The sequence below is a fragment of the Cydia pomonella genome, chromosome 13 (assembly GCF_033807575.1).
Source record: "Cydia pomonella isolate Wapato2018A chromosome 13, ilCydPomo1, whole genome shotgun sequence".
In the NCBI taxonomy this organism is placed as follows: Eukaryota; Metazoa; Arthropoda; class Insecta; order Lepidoptera; family Tortricidae; genus Cydia; species Cydia pomonella.
The window spans coordinates 13666426-13683451 of record NC_084715.1 but is presented as its reverse complement, the minus strand read 5'-3'; the positions used below and the strand labels follow the sequence as shown (position 1 = coordinate 13683451).

The 17026-nt window shown below is 39.5% G+C and overlaps 1 protein-coding gene across 1 annotated transcript; it reads right to left on the bottom strand.

The window, feature by feature from the left end:
• Window positions 1–9481: 9481 nt before the first annotated feature.
• Window positions 9482–16286, bottom strand: LOC133524277 (tubulin alpha-1 chain-like). The gene is made up of 3 exons (XM_061860184.1): window positions 16173–16286; window positions 11332–11554; window positions 9482–11083 (listed from the first exon to the last, which is right to left on the bottom strand). The coding sequence occupies exons 1-3, from the start codon at window positions 16173–16175 to the stop codon at window positions 9957–9959; spliced, it is 1353 nt and encodes a 450-aa protein (XP_061716168.1). The 5' UTR covers window positions 16176–16286; the 3' UTR covers window positions 9482–9956.
• Window positions 16287–17026: the final 740 nt, after the last annotated feature.

Below are 17026 nucleotides of genomic sequence, written 5' to 3'. Positions count from 1 at the left end.
TATTGAATTTGTATGCCAATATGCACGACATAGTGATACCAAAATATTTATGAAACATCTTGTAATCTACCTATGTTGTACAACTAAAATCTTTGAATCTTTCAAGTACATGCGGTCTACGTCCGGACCAATTTTGGTGTCTAGCAGTGGTTGCCGCGCCCCGCTATAGAGCGGGTAATTATTGATATATTTTTATTAGGGTTCCGTACCCAAAGGGTAATACGGGACCCTATTATTAAGACTCCGCTGTCCGTCCGTCCGTCTGTATCTCATGAACCGTGATAGCTAGACAGTTGAAATTTTCACAGATGATGTATTACTGTTGCTGCTATAACAATAAATACTAAAAAGTACGGAACCATTGTGTGGGCAAGTCCGACTCGCACTTGTCTGGTTTTATAGACTAATTTGATAGATTTCGTATTAAGTAAATGACCTATGTATTTGACATTTCCTGCAGTAATGCGGTCGACCGCAGCAATATTGCAATCACACTCAATTTTTGAGGGTTCAATGTATAATAATGGAACCCTAAAAAGCTTTTTGTTACAAAATTATAAATCTACACACTTTCAAATTATTGATAACCAACTATAAGAATGTTGTTAAAATACCCCTACTCTGACGGGAATAAATAAATACTGGCAACCCGTTTTTGTATACGTGTGTGCGTTTCTGAGCGTAAGACACGAGCGCCGCACGCACACGTCGATCGTGTTTCGGCTTCACTTTTGGTTGAGTAGCCGCATGGCGACAATCAGTCTCGGTGTATTATGTCTGTGTATGGAACCATCTCTTTCGGCTATTTAGGGTTGTCAAAATTAATGTAATTATCTTATCTGTGGTTGTGCACGCAAAGGGGCGTCAAGCATGCGTCAAGTTGTGCCAACGTTGTTTCCAATTTTTTGAAACGCTTGTATTACGTTCTTAACTAAAAGTTGCTCGTAAGGCACGTCCAGATTATGCGCGGCAAACACTCGAACATTGGCTCGCGCGGCGGCCGCGCATAATGTAGACGGGGTTGCCGCGCGCGGCAGCTCGAACGTTGCCGCGCTCGAACGTGCCGCGGGGCGATCCGAGCAGCGCTGTCGGTTTTTTAGCCCGCATCAAAGGAGCTTCAGTCGCTGCCGCGCGCGCAATTTGGACGGTTGTTTGTGCACGACGAATGAACGTTTGCCATGGACAACGACAAGTGTCGCGAGTTAATACAATTGCATGGGAAATATGATTTGCTGTGTTGAGTAACTCGAACTCGGCATATGACACTCGTAAAAAGTTTTTTATGGTGTCTTCGACGGCTTCATGTCTCATGTCCGCCATTAGTTGTATGCCACATTGTAACCTATTTAAGTAAATAAATTTTTTTCGCCCACCAACGCCTTTTTCGTTTAAATTTATTGCGAGTGATGTGATGAATCACAATAAACGCGGCTGCCGCACGACCACGCGCTTCCATGGTTAGAACGAACTAAGGCTTAGGCTTAGGCTACGTACGCACTAAGCGGCTAGCCGCGTGCGGACAGCCGCATGACGGTTAAGAATGTATGAAACCGCAACCATAAATACTGAACGCACTAAGCGGTCCGCCGCAACCGCACGCGGCTGGCCGCATAGTGCGTATGGGGCCTTAGCACGCACTGCGGTTTTTAAAAAGCGGTTCTGCTACCGCAAAAAATGTAACGTACGGCATTCTTTATAAGCGCACGCACTTGCGATTTATTTCAGTGACTGATTTTAAAAACGCAACTTGCTACATTTTGATTCGCGGTTTGCAACCGCGCGTTTTTATGTATCCCATACTTCATGTACGGCAGCGCCCCCACTGCGGTTCGTAAAAAGCGGTTTTTTCGTCAGTTCGGCTCAGAGAGCGGAGCAGTGAGGTGTGTGTTGTGCGCTGCATTATGTCGTCGGAGTCCGAAAGTTCGTTGCCGGTCGAAAGTGAAGCGTTGCCGGTATGCCTTCAAATATACGTTGGCGAAGACGTTTTCTATTTTTTTTATTTCTTAAAACTAAGGCCACAACACATACTGCTCTGAGGAAATCCATTGTCATACTGAACGTGAAAACCGCGGAAACGCAACCGCAGTGCGAGTTCCTCCGCGGTTCTGCGTTTTCGGCCAGACCGCAACCGCAAGAAAAAAACCGCAGTGCGTGCTAAGCCTAAATTCCGTCGAACATTTGCCGCGCGAGCCAATGTTCACGCGAACACTGGCTCGCGCGGCAGCCGCGCATAATTTGTACGCGCCTTAAAATTCAACTTTTATACTAAAAACGGCTTTAAGTATGTTGAATTAACAAAATATATTTTGACAGATGCTTTCGCGCCCAAAACCAAGGCCTGTCGACCTAGTACAGGTTGGTCTATCAAAATCGATGCCAACTTACCTTGGTCTGACTATGACGTTTACTTAAACACTTGCACAGGATGGGCGCTGGGCTATCAAAATCGCTGCCAACTTAGCTTGGTCTGACTCTAGTTTCCTCCCCCTGGTATCTGGTGGGTGGTGGTGGTTAGTAACTAATTTATATTTATTGATATAATGGGAATAAAACAGTAAATTTTCACACCGCTACAGCAGAGCAAGGCATGAGAATTGCAGCGCATTGGTTTCGTACTAATCTTCTAACTCTAAACAGTGACAAAACCAAATTCATGTGTTTCCATAAAACTGCCTTGTCTAAACCATCTTTTGAGCCCAAGTTAAAAATTCACTTATGTAATGTTTCTTCCACTAACCATTGTAACTGCGATCATATCCAGCGTACAGATGTCCTTAAGTACCTAGGCTTTTTAGTAGACGAAAAACTAGATTTTAAACATCATATTCATAATCTCGCTCACTGACCTATCACACATAGACAGTTAGTCCTCATAAGGCTAATCTGCCAAAAGTGAAGCCGAAACTCGATCGATGTGTGCGTGCGACGCTCGTGTCTTACGCTCAGCGACACACACATATATACAAACATGGGTTGCCAGAGTTCATTTATTCCCCTTAAAGTAGATGGATTTTAACCACATCCTTATACTTGGCTATCAATCATTTGGGAGTGTGTATGTAGATATTAAATTTGTAGCAAAAGCTTTCAAGGTTTCTTTTAAGGACTTTGCATTTCTGTACTTTGTGAAATAATGTTTATTTTTTTATTTTACAAATGTGCACAGATAATAGCTGGTAGAATTGACTTTGGAATAATGATTTTAAATGATAAATATTTAATGACGATCATTTGGATTTGATTTGGTTTGATTTTGACTAATATTTTCTTCGGGTTAGTGTGGTGAAAAGTTGTGTTTCACTTGGGGTAAAATTTGTTTAACTCTCGTAACTTGAAACCCTCGCAACGCTCAAGATTCCATTTTTCGACATTTTGGATCTTTATTTAGCTCGAGTAGCAATATTAGCACGAGCGGTTAAACAACAACTTTTCCACTTGTAAAACAAATAACTATTTATCGTCAGTACCTACTAGTAATTGTACCTGCAGGCCTAGCCAAGGTGGCAATCGCTATTGCTTCGAACAACGAAACGCTTTGTGTCTCTCTATCAGTCTTCCATATAAGTGCGACTTGTTACAATTCGCTCCTTAAAAAGCGCATATTCAATTTACCAGTACCAAAAGTATCATCCGCTTATGCTAAACGTTTCGGGGACTACATAAGGGCGGTAACCTACAACGCCATTCTCAAGCATTGTGATTTAAAAGGCAGCTCTGTAAATGAGGCTAAAAATACTACTCTTAAATTACTTCAATCGCTTAATTACACAGAGACAGAAGCTATTGTACAAAGTGTCACTTAACTGTAATTTTACCTAGCTTATCTTAATTTTAGTTTTAAGTATTAAATATTTAAGTTTTAGGTTTATTATGTGCAGTGGCGTGGCGAGGGGGGGGGGCTAGGGGGGCCATGGCCCCGGGCGGCACATGAGAGGGGGCGGCAAACACGGCATTAAAAAATATAAAATTAAAAAATCAATTTTTTCAAATCCCGCCACGAACGCGCCAAAATGCACCGCGGGAGCCAACGGCGCGAGGCGAGGCGGCAATGCAGGGGGCCTACCGTGAAAACCCAAATTCGTGAATTGCATGGATCTTTTTCTTTTACTCTCACTATGACGTAATTAGAGTGACAGAGAAAAATGCCCGCAATTGACGAACTTCGATTTTCGCAGTTATAGCCCAGGGGCGGTCCATCGCTGCCGGAGTGCGGCGTTCAGAGCCACCGCCGAGCTTCCACGGTTGTCCGCTGGTTATATGTTAACACATTCACTGCCAGACAAAAAACGGCGCACTACCCCAGAAACCGGTGGCCTATAGCTGCGTACAAAACAACCCGCCCAGCGGGTTGTCCGGCATCTGAACAAAGTTCACGAGCGCCCACCAGGTGGGTTCCCGGCAGTGAATGTGTTAAATGACGTCACATTGAACACAGTACCCTTTGCCGAGTGCCGACGGCGCCTTCATACTAAAAAAGTCGGACATAGCCGGCGTATGTGGCGCGCCACGCGCGTTCGGTTGTCGGGCGCCCTCAGCGCCCTCATGCCAAAATAGTCGGGCGTAGCCCGATGAACTTGGCGTGCTGCACGCGATCGAATCACGATCACAGAATAAGTAATAGTATTTGTCACAATTATGTTAAAAGCAGCCTGACGTAGGTATTGGGCGCTTTGTGTGCGCTGCTGTACTAAAGGGCGCCTTTCGTACAAAAAAAAAACGCGCTCTAAAACGTATGAAACAAGAAAAAATCTTATCTGTACCCCTAGTGTAAATATTTTCGACAGCGAAACGTGACGTACGCGTTTGCGTTAAGTGTCATTTTGTATGAGATTTTTGACTTACCAAAACGTCCCGCTTGGCGCGCTGTTCAAAAACCCATACAAAATGAGACTTAACGCAAACGCGTACGTCACGTTTCGAAATCGAATTTATTTACACTAGGGGTACAGAAATAATCATTTACTTTTACCTTAAAGCAGCGGTTCCTAACCTAAAACTGGTATTTTACGGGGTCAATAAGCTTAATTAAATATAACAAAAATTAGACCTATGTAAGAAAGAATATTGATAATTATTGGGAGGAGGGGTAAAATCGGGTTCGCTAGTTAGTCATAGGCGTGGCAGAACTGAAAAGGTTAAGAACTACTGCTTTAAAGCTTATGACCGTAGCATACGACCACGGCTGTCCCTTAAATATGTTTGTGAATATTAAATATACCTACACAGTGGGAACGAGCAACCCGACAGATTTTATCGGTATTCTTGACCGCATTTAGCGTAGCATTTAGAGACTAAAATCTCATACAAAGTTTTCTAAAATCGGTCTTGCTATGCATACAGTACTTCTTATGCTTATACAGATAATGGCAATTCTTATGAAAATCTGGGGGCACGCGAGTGCCCCCGCCAATACAAGAAAACCGCAACGCCAGGGCACTACATACCTTTTCTCGAAGCGCTTCGTCGTTTTTTGAACCCTCATAACTTGGGTTTGAATTATACCAGATCAACGAAAATTTCGGGATATAATGTCAATAGTGGACTTATTAAGCATAAAAAAAAATTAATTGCATAGCTCTCATACTTTAGATTTTATTAATATCTTGGGGTTATCAAAATGGGGACTGCTCCGTACCGTAGCCCCTCGACTCAATATACAGTCACGTCTGAAAATATCGATACAAAAAAGGTGCCAAAATATGTATACACGACCATATTGCCCATAAATTAAGTTAGAGAGTATAAATGTTTTTGGCACTATGTCTGTATCGATATTTTCAGACGTGACCGTACCTGCGACACAGCAACGCAAACCAAGGCACATCTACTAGCGTGCCCCGCATGCCCGCATCGCTGCTCGGAGCTGGATCTGAGGGACGCGACAGCCAGGGCTGTCAACACCGCTGCCTATTGGGCGTCCATCGTATAAAAAAAGGAATCTCGACGCGAAAAGAAGAAGATTCATATCTAAAAAAAATCCCGATTTCGTCACTTACTCACTCACTGATGATCATTAAAACCCTTAGGGTACTTCTTAAAGTCCTAGGAAGCTGTAATTTGGTATGTAGGATAGTATTAGTACACAAACAAAACAAAAAATCAAACACTTGATTTTTTTGCCACTAAGGGAGAGAAAAATAAAAATAAAATAAAATAAGTAATAAATAAATATTTAATAAGTTAAACCAAGACATTAAGGATTGTAAAGATTTAAGATTATTTGACAAAAAAGTAAAAGACTTCTTTATTAATAGGCCGTATTACACAATTAATGAATATTTCGCGAATTCACTTGACTAATTACTCCTCACATTATCATGATAATAACTAACACTCCATTACAATAGCTATATTATCAAAAAACTAAGCCTAAATTAGCCTGAGGCATTGTTCCCAGGACACTGGCCGCGTTCCCTCTCTGCACAGTGAGGCTAAGTTTTTGTGCGAAAAAAGCGCCAGCTCGTAGGTCGCCAGGCACCCAGACTAGTTTAGTAGAAATTTCTTTTACTAGTTTCATCATGATTGATTATTATTTTTACTTAGTCCTTTTGAATGACATGTACGTACCCCTTAATTTTAAAATGCATAACTCCCATACATAATGATACATACCTAACCTAAGAATAATCAGTTTTAGCATGTAAGTACTTTAGAGTATATTTTACAATTGTATTTGCATGTATTTATACGTGAAAGCAAATAAATGTTCTGATTCTGATTCTGAAAAGGGGGGCGGAATTTTGTACGGGGAATCAATAACCGCTGAATCGATTTAATTGAAATTTGGTATGTAGATAGTTTTTAACCGGAAAATGACCCCGTAAGGGTGAAAAGGGGGAGGAAAAGGTCGTTAGGGAGTAAATTTGGTATGTAGATAGTTTTTAACCGGAAATTGACCCCGTAAGGGTGAAAAGGGGGAGGAAAAGGTCGTTAGGGAGAAAAAGAGGTTGAAGTTTGTATGTGGAATCATTCATCAGTAAATCACCCCCGACCCTTTAAATTAAAAACCCATAACGACACTTTTTTGCCTAATTTGACCAAAAGTCGTGCAACATTTTTTGCTCTTTAATGACCTCAGGAATGCGAGGTTAAAATCTGTTGGGTTACTTGTTCCCACATTGTATACAAAATTTATTATGTTTTGTTATATTTCTTTATCTAAAAGATGACATATATTAAGTATTTTCTGTGTGATTATTTCAGATGAGATTTTTTTCTTTTTTCATAATTTTTGAGCCCGATTTTCAGTAGTCGAAGTTTAGTTTTTGAACTTATTTGTTGTATTTTACCATTTTTACTCAACTTTTTCTTACCTATTAGTTAATGTTGATCATAAACGGGGCGGCAAATTTCTGACGGGCCCCGGGCGGCAAACACACACGCTACGCCGCTGATTATGTGAATACTTAACGTAATTCTGTTATACAAGCGTAAGGTAAAGGCACCTATTACCGTGGTAGTTAAGGAACTTTTCAAAAGAGATCCAAAAATTAAGGGTATCAATGCTGTCTAACAGCCAGGAATATTTTTTTTTCATCAGAGTATTTAATGAACTTTCCGTTTCACACGTTTTTGGATTCATTTTGGGTTATTTTATTATATGTATTAAAATATTTTTTGAAGCCAAAATGACCAAATCTTCTATCACCGTGGTAAGGGACAGGCTGTGATTCTATTATCGCGAATTGAGCTTTCATTACCGAGGGTAAAATTCGCATGATTTTTCTGCACTCGTTAATAGAAACCAAACTCAAAATTCGAAACCTAATACCGAAGGTTAAAACAATAATAACGACGTGGGTTCTGTATATTATTTTTGTATCATTAAGTTTAATAATGACACAAAAATAAAAAATAAAACTATAGGAGTATGTTTAAAAATAAGAGATATATTCGAAGAGATTATAATTACACTTTGGCACAATCAAATACTATTAAATAGTTAACTTACCAAGTACCCACGAGTACCTGTATAACAAGTTATAAGTTGAATGTTTTACATGTAAAACAACAAAAATTATTGTTAGTAAAGTTTTACTAAGGACGTATATGACAAATAGGCCTGCCTGTTATTAAATAAAGTAATTTTTAAATGCTATAAAGATTGATAAGAATTTGTCTTACTGACATAATTAGCTGCACAAAAAAAACAAGTAAGTAACATTTTCTCATAAGGCACAGCGTAAATTATAGTCGAAATTTTTTAAGCTGGACGTTTACCACCCGAGTGAAAGTTTACCACAGTGAAATGGTAAACGTCCACCTTATAAAATTTCGACTATATATAAAAACATGAAAATTTTTAATTCTAATATTTTTTGATAAGGTAATTAAGTTAAATAAAGTCTCTCACATATTATGTGTTATAATTTACACCTTTATAATTAACAAATCACAGTACTTTTCTTATTGCTGATTCTTATAGCTAAAAAAATCATGTCTGAGATTTTGGACTACTGTATAAATAAAATTATATAAAAAAAAATCTAATCGGAATTGTCCGGCAGTTGGGTACCCTTCCTTGTCAGAGTAATAACTGAATCAGAAAACAGAAGTATTTAAATCTGATAATGATAACTGAAGTCTAAATTTTATCAACGAAATCTGTACTTGCGGTACCCTAAATGCGATATTTCAATACAATACCAAATAGTCACTCGGTAATAGATAACTCTTTATGAGCCTATTACCGACCCATTCGATATTTCTCTGGGTCGGTCATAGATTTCTATACATTCTATTACCGAGGGTAATCTGATTATACCATCGGTAATAGGCTTAATTTGGAGTTTAATTAAACCTAATTCCGACCCATAAAAAGAATAAAACACAGATGATTTTTCAAATCAATAGCTCTTTAATAGCGTGAATAGATCAAGATTGGAATAAATAAAAGAAATTATAAAATTGATAATTTGTACCAAAACTAAAGAGTAAATAACAAAACTACCACTTTTTCTATTACCGTGGCATACCACGGAATTACTTACCACAGATGCAATTGGCGCCTATCACCGCTGTATTTTATTTTCAATTTTAAACGTATTTCCCGGGTTAAAACTAAGTTAAGAGTAATTCTTAATCGTGTAGAAAACAATAGACAACCTCTTAAAAGGCATTGCACTAGTTTATTTGCCATAACTATTACGTAAAACACTAAGTAAGATTGGAGTGCACTTACCTGTGGTGTCACGCGTCTGTATGGAACAACCGGTTCTTGCGCCGCCGTCGCACAAACTGACGAATCGCCAGGCGCGGATACAAGATTTGGCTTAGGGGGGGGCCATTTTGAGAAAATCATATATTTTTGCACAGAAAATAAGGTAAAAAAAAATTACTCAATTTAGTAATGTGAGAGCCAGGGTTTTAGGGGGGGGGGGCATTGCCCCTATGGCCCCCCCCTTGTATCCGCGCCTGCGAATCGCGAGTTTTTTGTTACACTCACACAAATGCACACTAATGGGCACGATAGACCAATGAATGAGCTTGTTTTGTGTATGCTTTATTTCTTAGGGAATAGATCTGTTTGCTTGCAAAATGCGTATTTGTAAACACCGCGGTGTTAGACGTCGATTTTGATACCCGCGTTAATAGCCGCCGTTACCTTAACTGGTTCCCCGCGATACAGGTGTAACCTAGTGCGGGGGCCCCTGGTAACTATGTCTGTAACACTTATTAGAAAATAGACTATTCTATTCTATTCCATTCCATTCCATTCCATTCCATTATATTCTATTCCATTCCATTCCATTCTATTCTATTCTATTCTATTCTATTCTATTCTATTCTATTCTATTCTATTCTATTCTATTCTATTCTATTCTATTCTATTCTATTCTATTCTATTCTATTCTATTCTATTCTATTCTATTCTATTCTATTCTATTCTATTCTATTCTATTCTATTCTATTCTATTCTATTCTATTGTGTGTATCGGTGTGCGCGCATGACTGACTTAATATTCCTCAGCACCTTCACCCTCTCCCTGGGTTGAGTCCATGCCGACCTCCTCGTAGTCCTTCTCAAGAGCGGCCAGGTCCTCGCGGGCCTCGGAGAACTCGCCCTCCTCCATACCCTCACCCACGTACCAGTGAACGAAGGCGCGCCTGGCGTACATGAGATCGAACTTGTGGTCCAGGCGGGCCCAGGCCTCGGCGATGGCCGTGGTGTTAGACAACATGCACACGGCACGCTGCACCTTCGCCAAGTCACCACCGGGCACGACAGTCGGCGGCTGGTAATTGATGCCGACCTTGAAACCGGTAGGGCACCAGTCCACGAACTGAATCGTACGCTTGGTCTTGATGGTGGCGATGGCCGCGTTTACGTCCTTGGGCACGACGTCGCCACGGTACAACATGCAGCAAGCCATATATTTGCCGTGGCGCGGGTCGCATTTCACCATCTGGTTGGCTGGCTCGAAGCAAGCGTTGGTGATTTCCGCCACAGATAGCTGCTCGTGATAAGCCTTCTCGGCGCTGATGACTGGCGCATAGGTGACCAGCGGGAAGTGAATACGAGGGTATGGCACCAAGTTGGTCTGGAACTCGGTCAGATCGACGTTGAGGGCGCCGTCGAAACGCAGGGAGGCCGTGATGGAGGACACGATCTGGCCGATAAGCCTGTTCAGGTTGGTGTAGGTCGGGCGCTCGATGTCCAAGTTGCGACGGCAGATGTCGTAGATGGCCTCGTTGTCGACCATGAAGGCACAGTCAGAGTGCTCAAGAGTCGTGTGGGTGGTTAAGATGGAGTTGTAGGGTTCGACGACGGCGGTGGAGACTTGGGGCGCGGGGTAGATGGCGAACTCGAGTTTGGACTTCTTTCCATAGTCAACCGAGAGGCGTTCCATGAGGAGAGAAGTGAAGCCAGAGCCGGTGCCACCTCCGAAGGAGTGGAAGATGAGGAAGCCCTGGAGACCGGTGCACTGGTCGGAGAGCTTGCGGATGCGATCGAGCACTAGGTCGACGATTTCCTTGCCGATGGTGTAGTGCCCGCGAGCGTAGTTGTTGGCCGCATCCTCCTTACCAGTGATAAGCTGTTCTGGGTGAAACAACTGTCTGTATGTGCCGGTGCGGACCTCATCTGTTAGCAAAAGATATAAACCATTAGAAAAGTAGTTTAACAATGAAAAATTTTGGAACATTTAAGAACTACAAATTTATGAATCATTGTGAGCCTAGATTCCTGTTTCAAAATTATTTAAAAAGTTTAATACTACGTCGGTGGCAAACAAGCATACGGCCCGCCTGATGGTAAGCAGTCTCCGTTGCTTATGTATGTACGCCTACAACGCCAGAGGAGTAACATGTGCGTTGCCGACCCTAACTTACCAACTACAGTAGGTTCCAAGTCCACAAATACGGCGCGGGGCACGTGCTTGCCGGCTCCAGTCTCGCTGAAGAAGGTGTTGAAGGATTCATCACCACCCCTGGTGGTCTTGTCGGTGGGCATCTGGCCATCGGGCTGGATGCCGTGCTCCAGGCAGTAGAGTTCCCAGCAGGCATTGCCGATCTGGACTCCGGCTTGGCCAACGTGTACTGAGATGCACTCACGCTGTGATAAAGAAAATTGTATGTTAGTAAAGGTCTACTACATTTGCTAATATAGACCGCGGGCCAGAAGCATATATTATATCGTCAGTCATCGCCTACCGTCTGATACTGTGTCAGATAACATAAATAAATATTATAGGACATTATTACACAAATTGACTAAGTCCCACAGTAAGCTCAATAAGGCTTGTGTTGAGGGTACTTAGACAACGATAGATATATAATATATAAATATTTATAAATACTTAAATCCATAGAAAACACCCATGATTCAGGAACAAATATCCTTGCTCATCACACGAATAAATGCCCTTACCAGGATTTGAACCCGGGACCATCGGTTTCATAGGCAGGATCACTACCCACTAGGCCAGATCGGTCGTCAAATAGATGATAAAAAACCGTCAGCCGGTTGTATCGCGGTGGAAAGACCGTCAGCTAGTCACATGAACATGTAAAAAGTATGAGTAATCCGTTTATGCAAAGTTCCATGATTTTTTTTTCACTATCATAAAAAGGAAAAGCGCTCATTTTTTACATGTTCATGCGACCAGCTCCATCCACACCACCTCCACCGACACACAACCGGCTGACGATTTTTTAAATTCACAATTTCACAATAGCATCTAAATTAAGGTTTGCTCGCGGGAAATACCGGTACCGAAAGTACCGGGATTTCTTGGGATTTTGTGCCCAGCTAAAAACCGGGTATTCAATTTGAAAATCCCGGTATTCCCGGTACTAAACAGCATTTTTTACTATTAATTACATTTTGTTCTGTTTATATCATTCAAATACTTATCAAATTGGCGTACAAAAATGCTTGATTCAAAACGAACAAGCGCGCAGTTACAATTTAACCAATCACTAACTATTAGCGGGTGGCAGCCATGGCCACGGCGATAATCACGCCCGCCCCGTCTACCCGCTTTCGGTCATCGCTTATCGTTCGTCTAAGTATTGCCTTATTTTGATTTGTGAAAAATATGTAAAATATTGAAGTAAACTAACTACTTCAACACTACCTAAAGACTGATTTAATATACAGGGTGGGCAAATAAGAAGTATACATTTTGTTTTTAAATTTGAACTATATTAAGTTCAAAGATTATTACGTTTTGTTTTAAAAATATATTATTCAGGGCTGACAAATACATGCGGAACATAATGTCTGACATATGTCCACCACTAACAGCAGGCAAATGTGAGCCCTTATCATCGCAATTTTCAGCATATTTTCCAACATTTTCTGCGTGAAATCAGTAAATTTGTGTCGGATGGTCGGTTTTAACTGTTTAAATTTCATCAGCTTGTTATTATAGGCACGTAATTTTAGATAGCCCCACAGAAATAAGTCAAAAGCTGCAAAATTTGGGAAATTTGGGTTCTAATCACTGTCACTGTTTCTCGAAATAAATCGAGCAAACAACGTGTTTTAAGCAGCACAAACACTTGAGAAAAAAAAATCTACAATTGCCAACCCTGAATACCTTATACATTTATGAAAAAATATTTAATTAATTTAGCACTTAATATAATCAAAATTTAAAAACAAAGTGTATCACTCTTATTTGCCCATCCTGTATTAATATTAGTACTAACTAATATTCTAGTAAGATTAAGAACTACATTTTTTTTATTATAAATTTGAATTTAGTTATTTGAATGAAAGTTAGACGTAATCAATTTTCTCCAGAACTAACTTCAAAACAAGTGACAATTTGTCTGAAAATCGACTTAATTTCAACGTAATTTTGATACTTAAACAATCTACAACATTTGCTAAAACTGTTTTTATACATCATTTTGTATAATTTACTACCATAGTTTTTTGATGAATTTTTAAAAAGTGTCTCCTCTCGTCACATATAACCGGGGACACACGCTTGCGACTTCTTTATTAAAAGGCAAGATGAGAAGACGTGCTAATAGAAACCAATACTTGTTATTTAGATATTACATAACAAAAGGAGTACATAACTAAATCTATCAATTTTACATTTTTGCTCTAAAATCGTTACCATAACTAATCTTAAACGAGTGCTAGTAAGTATGATTCAACGTATATTACACTTATGTTAAGCATTTTATCTTAAAGTACTATATTTTTAATGCCTTATTCTGGAAAATACTATATTCCACCAAAAAATACCTAGTTGGCAACCCTACAAGCGACTCATGCAACACGTGGCGGCATAACTCTGGTTGCATGGTTGCACAATTTCCAGCATTTATTTCGCGTCGCGGGATAGTGCTTCAACGGCGGTTCAGCTCTTGTTTGTTCATCATCATCATCATTTATTGAATGCTAACCATGGTTGTTGCGGCGATGGTCCCCTGAAGTTTAGAGCTGAGAATCCGTAAGTAAATTGTACTGGATTTATTACATTAGGCTCGTTGAGATGGTATATTCTTGACAGCATATCAAAGCTGACGTTTGAAGTTATTAGGAATATATAACAGCGTGATATGAGTACGAATTATAAATTTGGGTAAAGGGTTTATAGATATATCTTTTCCTATATGTTGTTTACATACAGCATTTCTTTGCCTGTAAGGGCAAATGACATTGCGTACATTTTGTATAAGGTATTTTAGGCCGCATTAACACAAATTAAATTACCTCAGCGTAACAAGAATCTTCTTTATATTTCATTATTTTTAGATGATCAAACGAACTTACCTGAAGTGAAGTTCGATCTTCGAGTGGAATAGCGCGTAGCGGAGTTACTACATGGTAAATTTAAATCTCGAGACGAAGCCGGGATAATTACAAGTCCTGTAAACTTTAGCTCAACCTTAAATATTTTTGCTTCTTAGTCCCTCATATTTACATACGTAAAGCTACTTCCAACACTATTAAAGTCTTCAATCATTACATTGGCATCAACACTGTTATAGTAGAGCAACGTTATATATGTAGATTGTGTATTGAATGACATTACTCCTGTACATTTATACCTATAGGTATCCTCATAAGACGCTCATTAAACTTGTTGGTACTGTGTATGTACATTTGCATAAAGACGCGTTTTGTTATCATTCATAGGCACTTATTACCAATCGGCAAGGATTAACATTGTTATCTATTTTATTATATGGTAGGGTAGATCGGACATGTTAAAAGCCGCTTTCGTGAATAGTATATATTAACTTTATTCAGATATGGTTTTTGTATATTTAAATCTGTACGCGAAAGCATCTCGTAAAAAAAATAGTGAGCGAACATTGCATTTTATGCAATCATAAAATGAAATCTAAATAATATTATATTAGTAAATAATACTATAATAGTACGTATTACAATTATTTTAAGTTCAAATTGTAATCTATTTGTAGCCCCATACTTATTTTTTCCGTAATTCATTTATTCAAAAAAGAAGGTAGTTGTAGTAAGTGATTTCGTATGAACGTAAACATTACTTACTTGATTTCTTAGGTAATAAGTTAATTACGCTAAATGAATATACCTACAATTTCAAATTGAAAGTTTAACTGCCATGTAAGTATGGCAAACGAGACTAAACTTGCCGAGCTGAATAAACATAAATTTTTCGTTCGAGGGTACGGGGGTCGGCAGTTCAAAATAATGTTTTGATTCTATACTTCTTATTCAGCGCACAATAAACATTAATCGAAACACACATAGGTACAGATATTTAGAGGAACACTACGAATAGGTGTGACTCGGACTAACACAAAAACATGTAATGACGGGTACTAGAGGAGCGATGTTGGAGCAGGAACGCAGCGTAGCGAGTGAGAGGGACAGCGCGAACTTGTTTTTTAAATATTATATCTCTAAAATGTGTGACTGTGGGACGGCACGATAACGTGTACTGCTGCTAGTAAATTATATTTGTTGTCTTGGATTTGGATAGGAAGTATAAATATTTATATATTATATATATCGTTGTCTAAGTACCCTCACAAGCCTTATTGAGCTTACTGTGGGACTTAGTGAATTTGTGTAATAATGTCCTATAATATTTATTTATTATTATTTTATTATCTTGTTTATTATGCATAATTACACTCACAACATGATTTTCAGCATTATAATTTTCCCTACTATGGCAAAAATATAACAATTTATACATTCACGATTAATGTCAACATCCCTATTAAAATAATTAAGGAATTTAAAAATAAGAAATGCCTGTTGCCTGCGTATGAGATTTTAAATTTCGAACGAGAATTAAAATGTTCGAAGTCCATAGACCTATCGAAGTCGGACTTCTGCTAAAAAGACACTTCCTTATACTGTGATGTCGTGGACCGTGGTGATGATGAATGACAAATACCAACGGCCGCCGCCGGTAGCCATGATTAGATTGATTAGCGAAACAAAAAAGCATCTTTAATTATTATAGAACGCAACTTAGCAATTGAATGGAGCCTCGAATAACACTTAATTTGAAAGAAAGAATGTCAAGCAAAGTAGAAAACCACGAGAAACACAGAGAAAAGAAAAAATGTGCATCTGCCAGCGCTTAATTATGAAATGGCGGCGTGGCCACCCGGTGTCATTTCAACGGAAAATACGTAGGAATAAATTGATTTTCACAAAAAAATGATTGGGGGGATTGAATATAAGCTTAAAATAATACAGTACTCACCATTTTGATTTGAGTTTTGTGTAACTTAACGTAGAAATAAGTTAATTAAATAAGTTAGTCGTCTTCTTTCCGCGAGACCGGTTAGGAGGTTTGTCCAACGGAAATTATAAGAAAAATACGTTAGGCGCGCTTATATAGCGATGTTTCACTGGAGAGCGACGCCTCACAGACGGACTTGTGATTGGTCGATACGGCTGCCGCATGGGCGGACTAGCCAATAAGGACGAGCCTGCATTATCTCACCATTGCTGGAATAATTCCATAGATGGTAGGATCGTATAGATGTGCTATACCGCGTGCATATATATATATATATATATTTATTTATGTTAGCATAGTCAGCAAACGAGCAGACGAGCCGCCTGATGGGAAGCGGTCACTGTCGCCCATGGACATAAGCAACACCATAGGAGCCACTTAAGCGTTGTCGACCCTTGAGAACCCTAAATACCCGCTTCTTGAAGAATCCCATGTCGTAGCGCAAAGGAAAAAATAAAGGAAAGGAAAGGAATATTCTTAAAGATGGAGTCTAAGGGCCGGTACAGACGGACTGCAACTCGACTGCAACTTGTATGGGAATTGCACGTCGACGTTGCAGTTGGAGTGCAGTCAGCATGCAGTTCCCATACAAGTTGCAGTCGAGTTGCAGTCCGTCTGTACCGGCCCTAAGCCAGCTGTCACCGTAGCCACACCCATACAGCCACATTTTAAGTATGATTAACAATGAGTAACCAAAAGTTGTGGCCATATCGATAAACTATCGGCATTTTTTACAATTTTAATTTGAAAGGATTTTTTATATTCACACCTTTTATATATATTCTTATCAATCAGTATGATTTTAGGAGTTCGAT

Coding starts and splice junctions, on each gene's coding strand:
- LOC133524277 (XM_061860184.1), bottom strand. Junction 11,084..11,331: donor CTTGGAACCTACTGTAGTTG/GTAAGTTAGGGT, acceptor TTTTGCTAACAG/ATGAGGTCCGCACCGGCACA.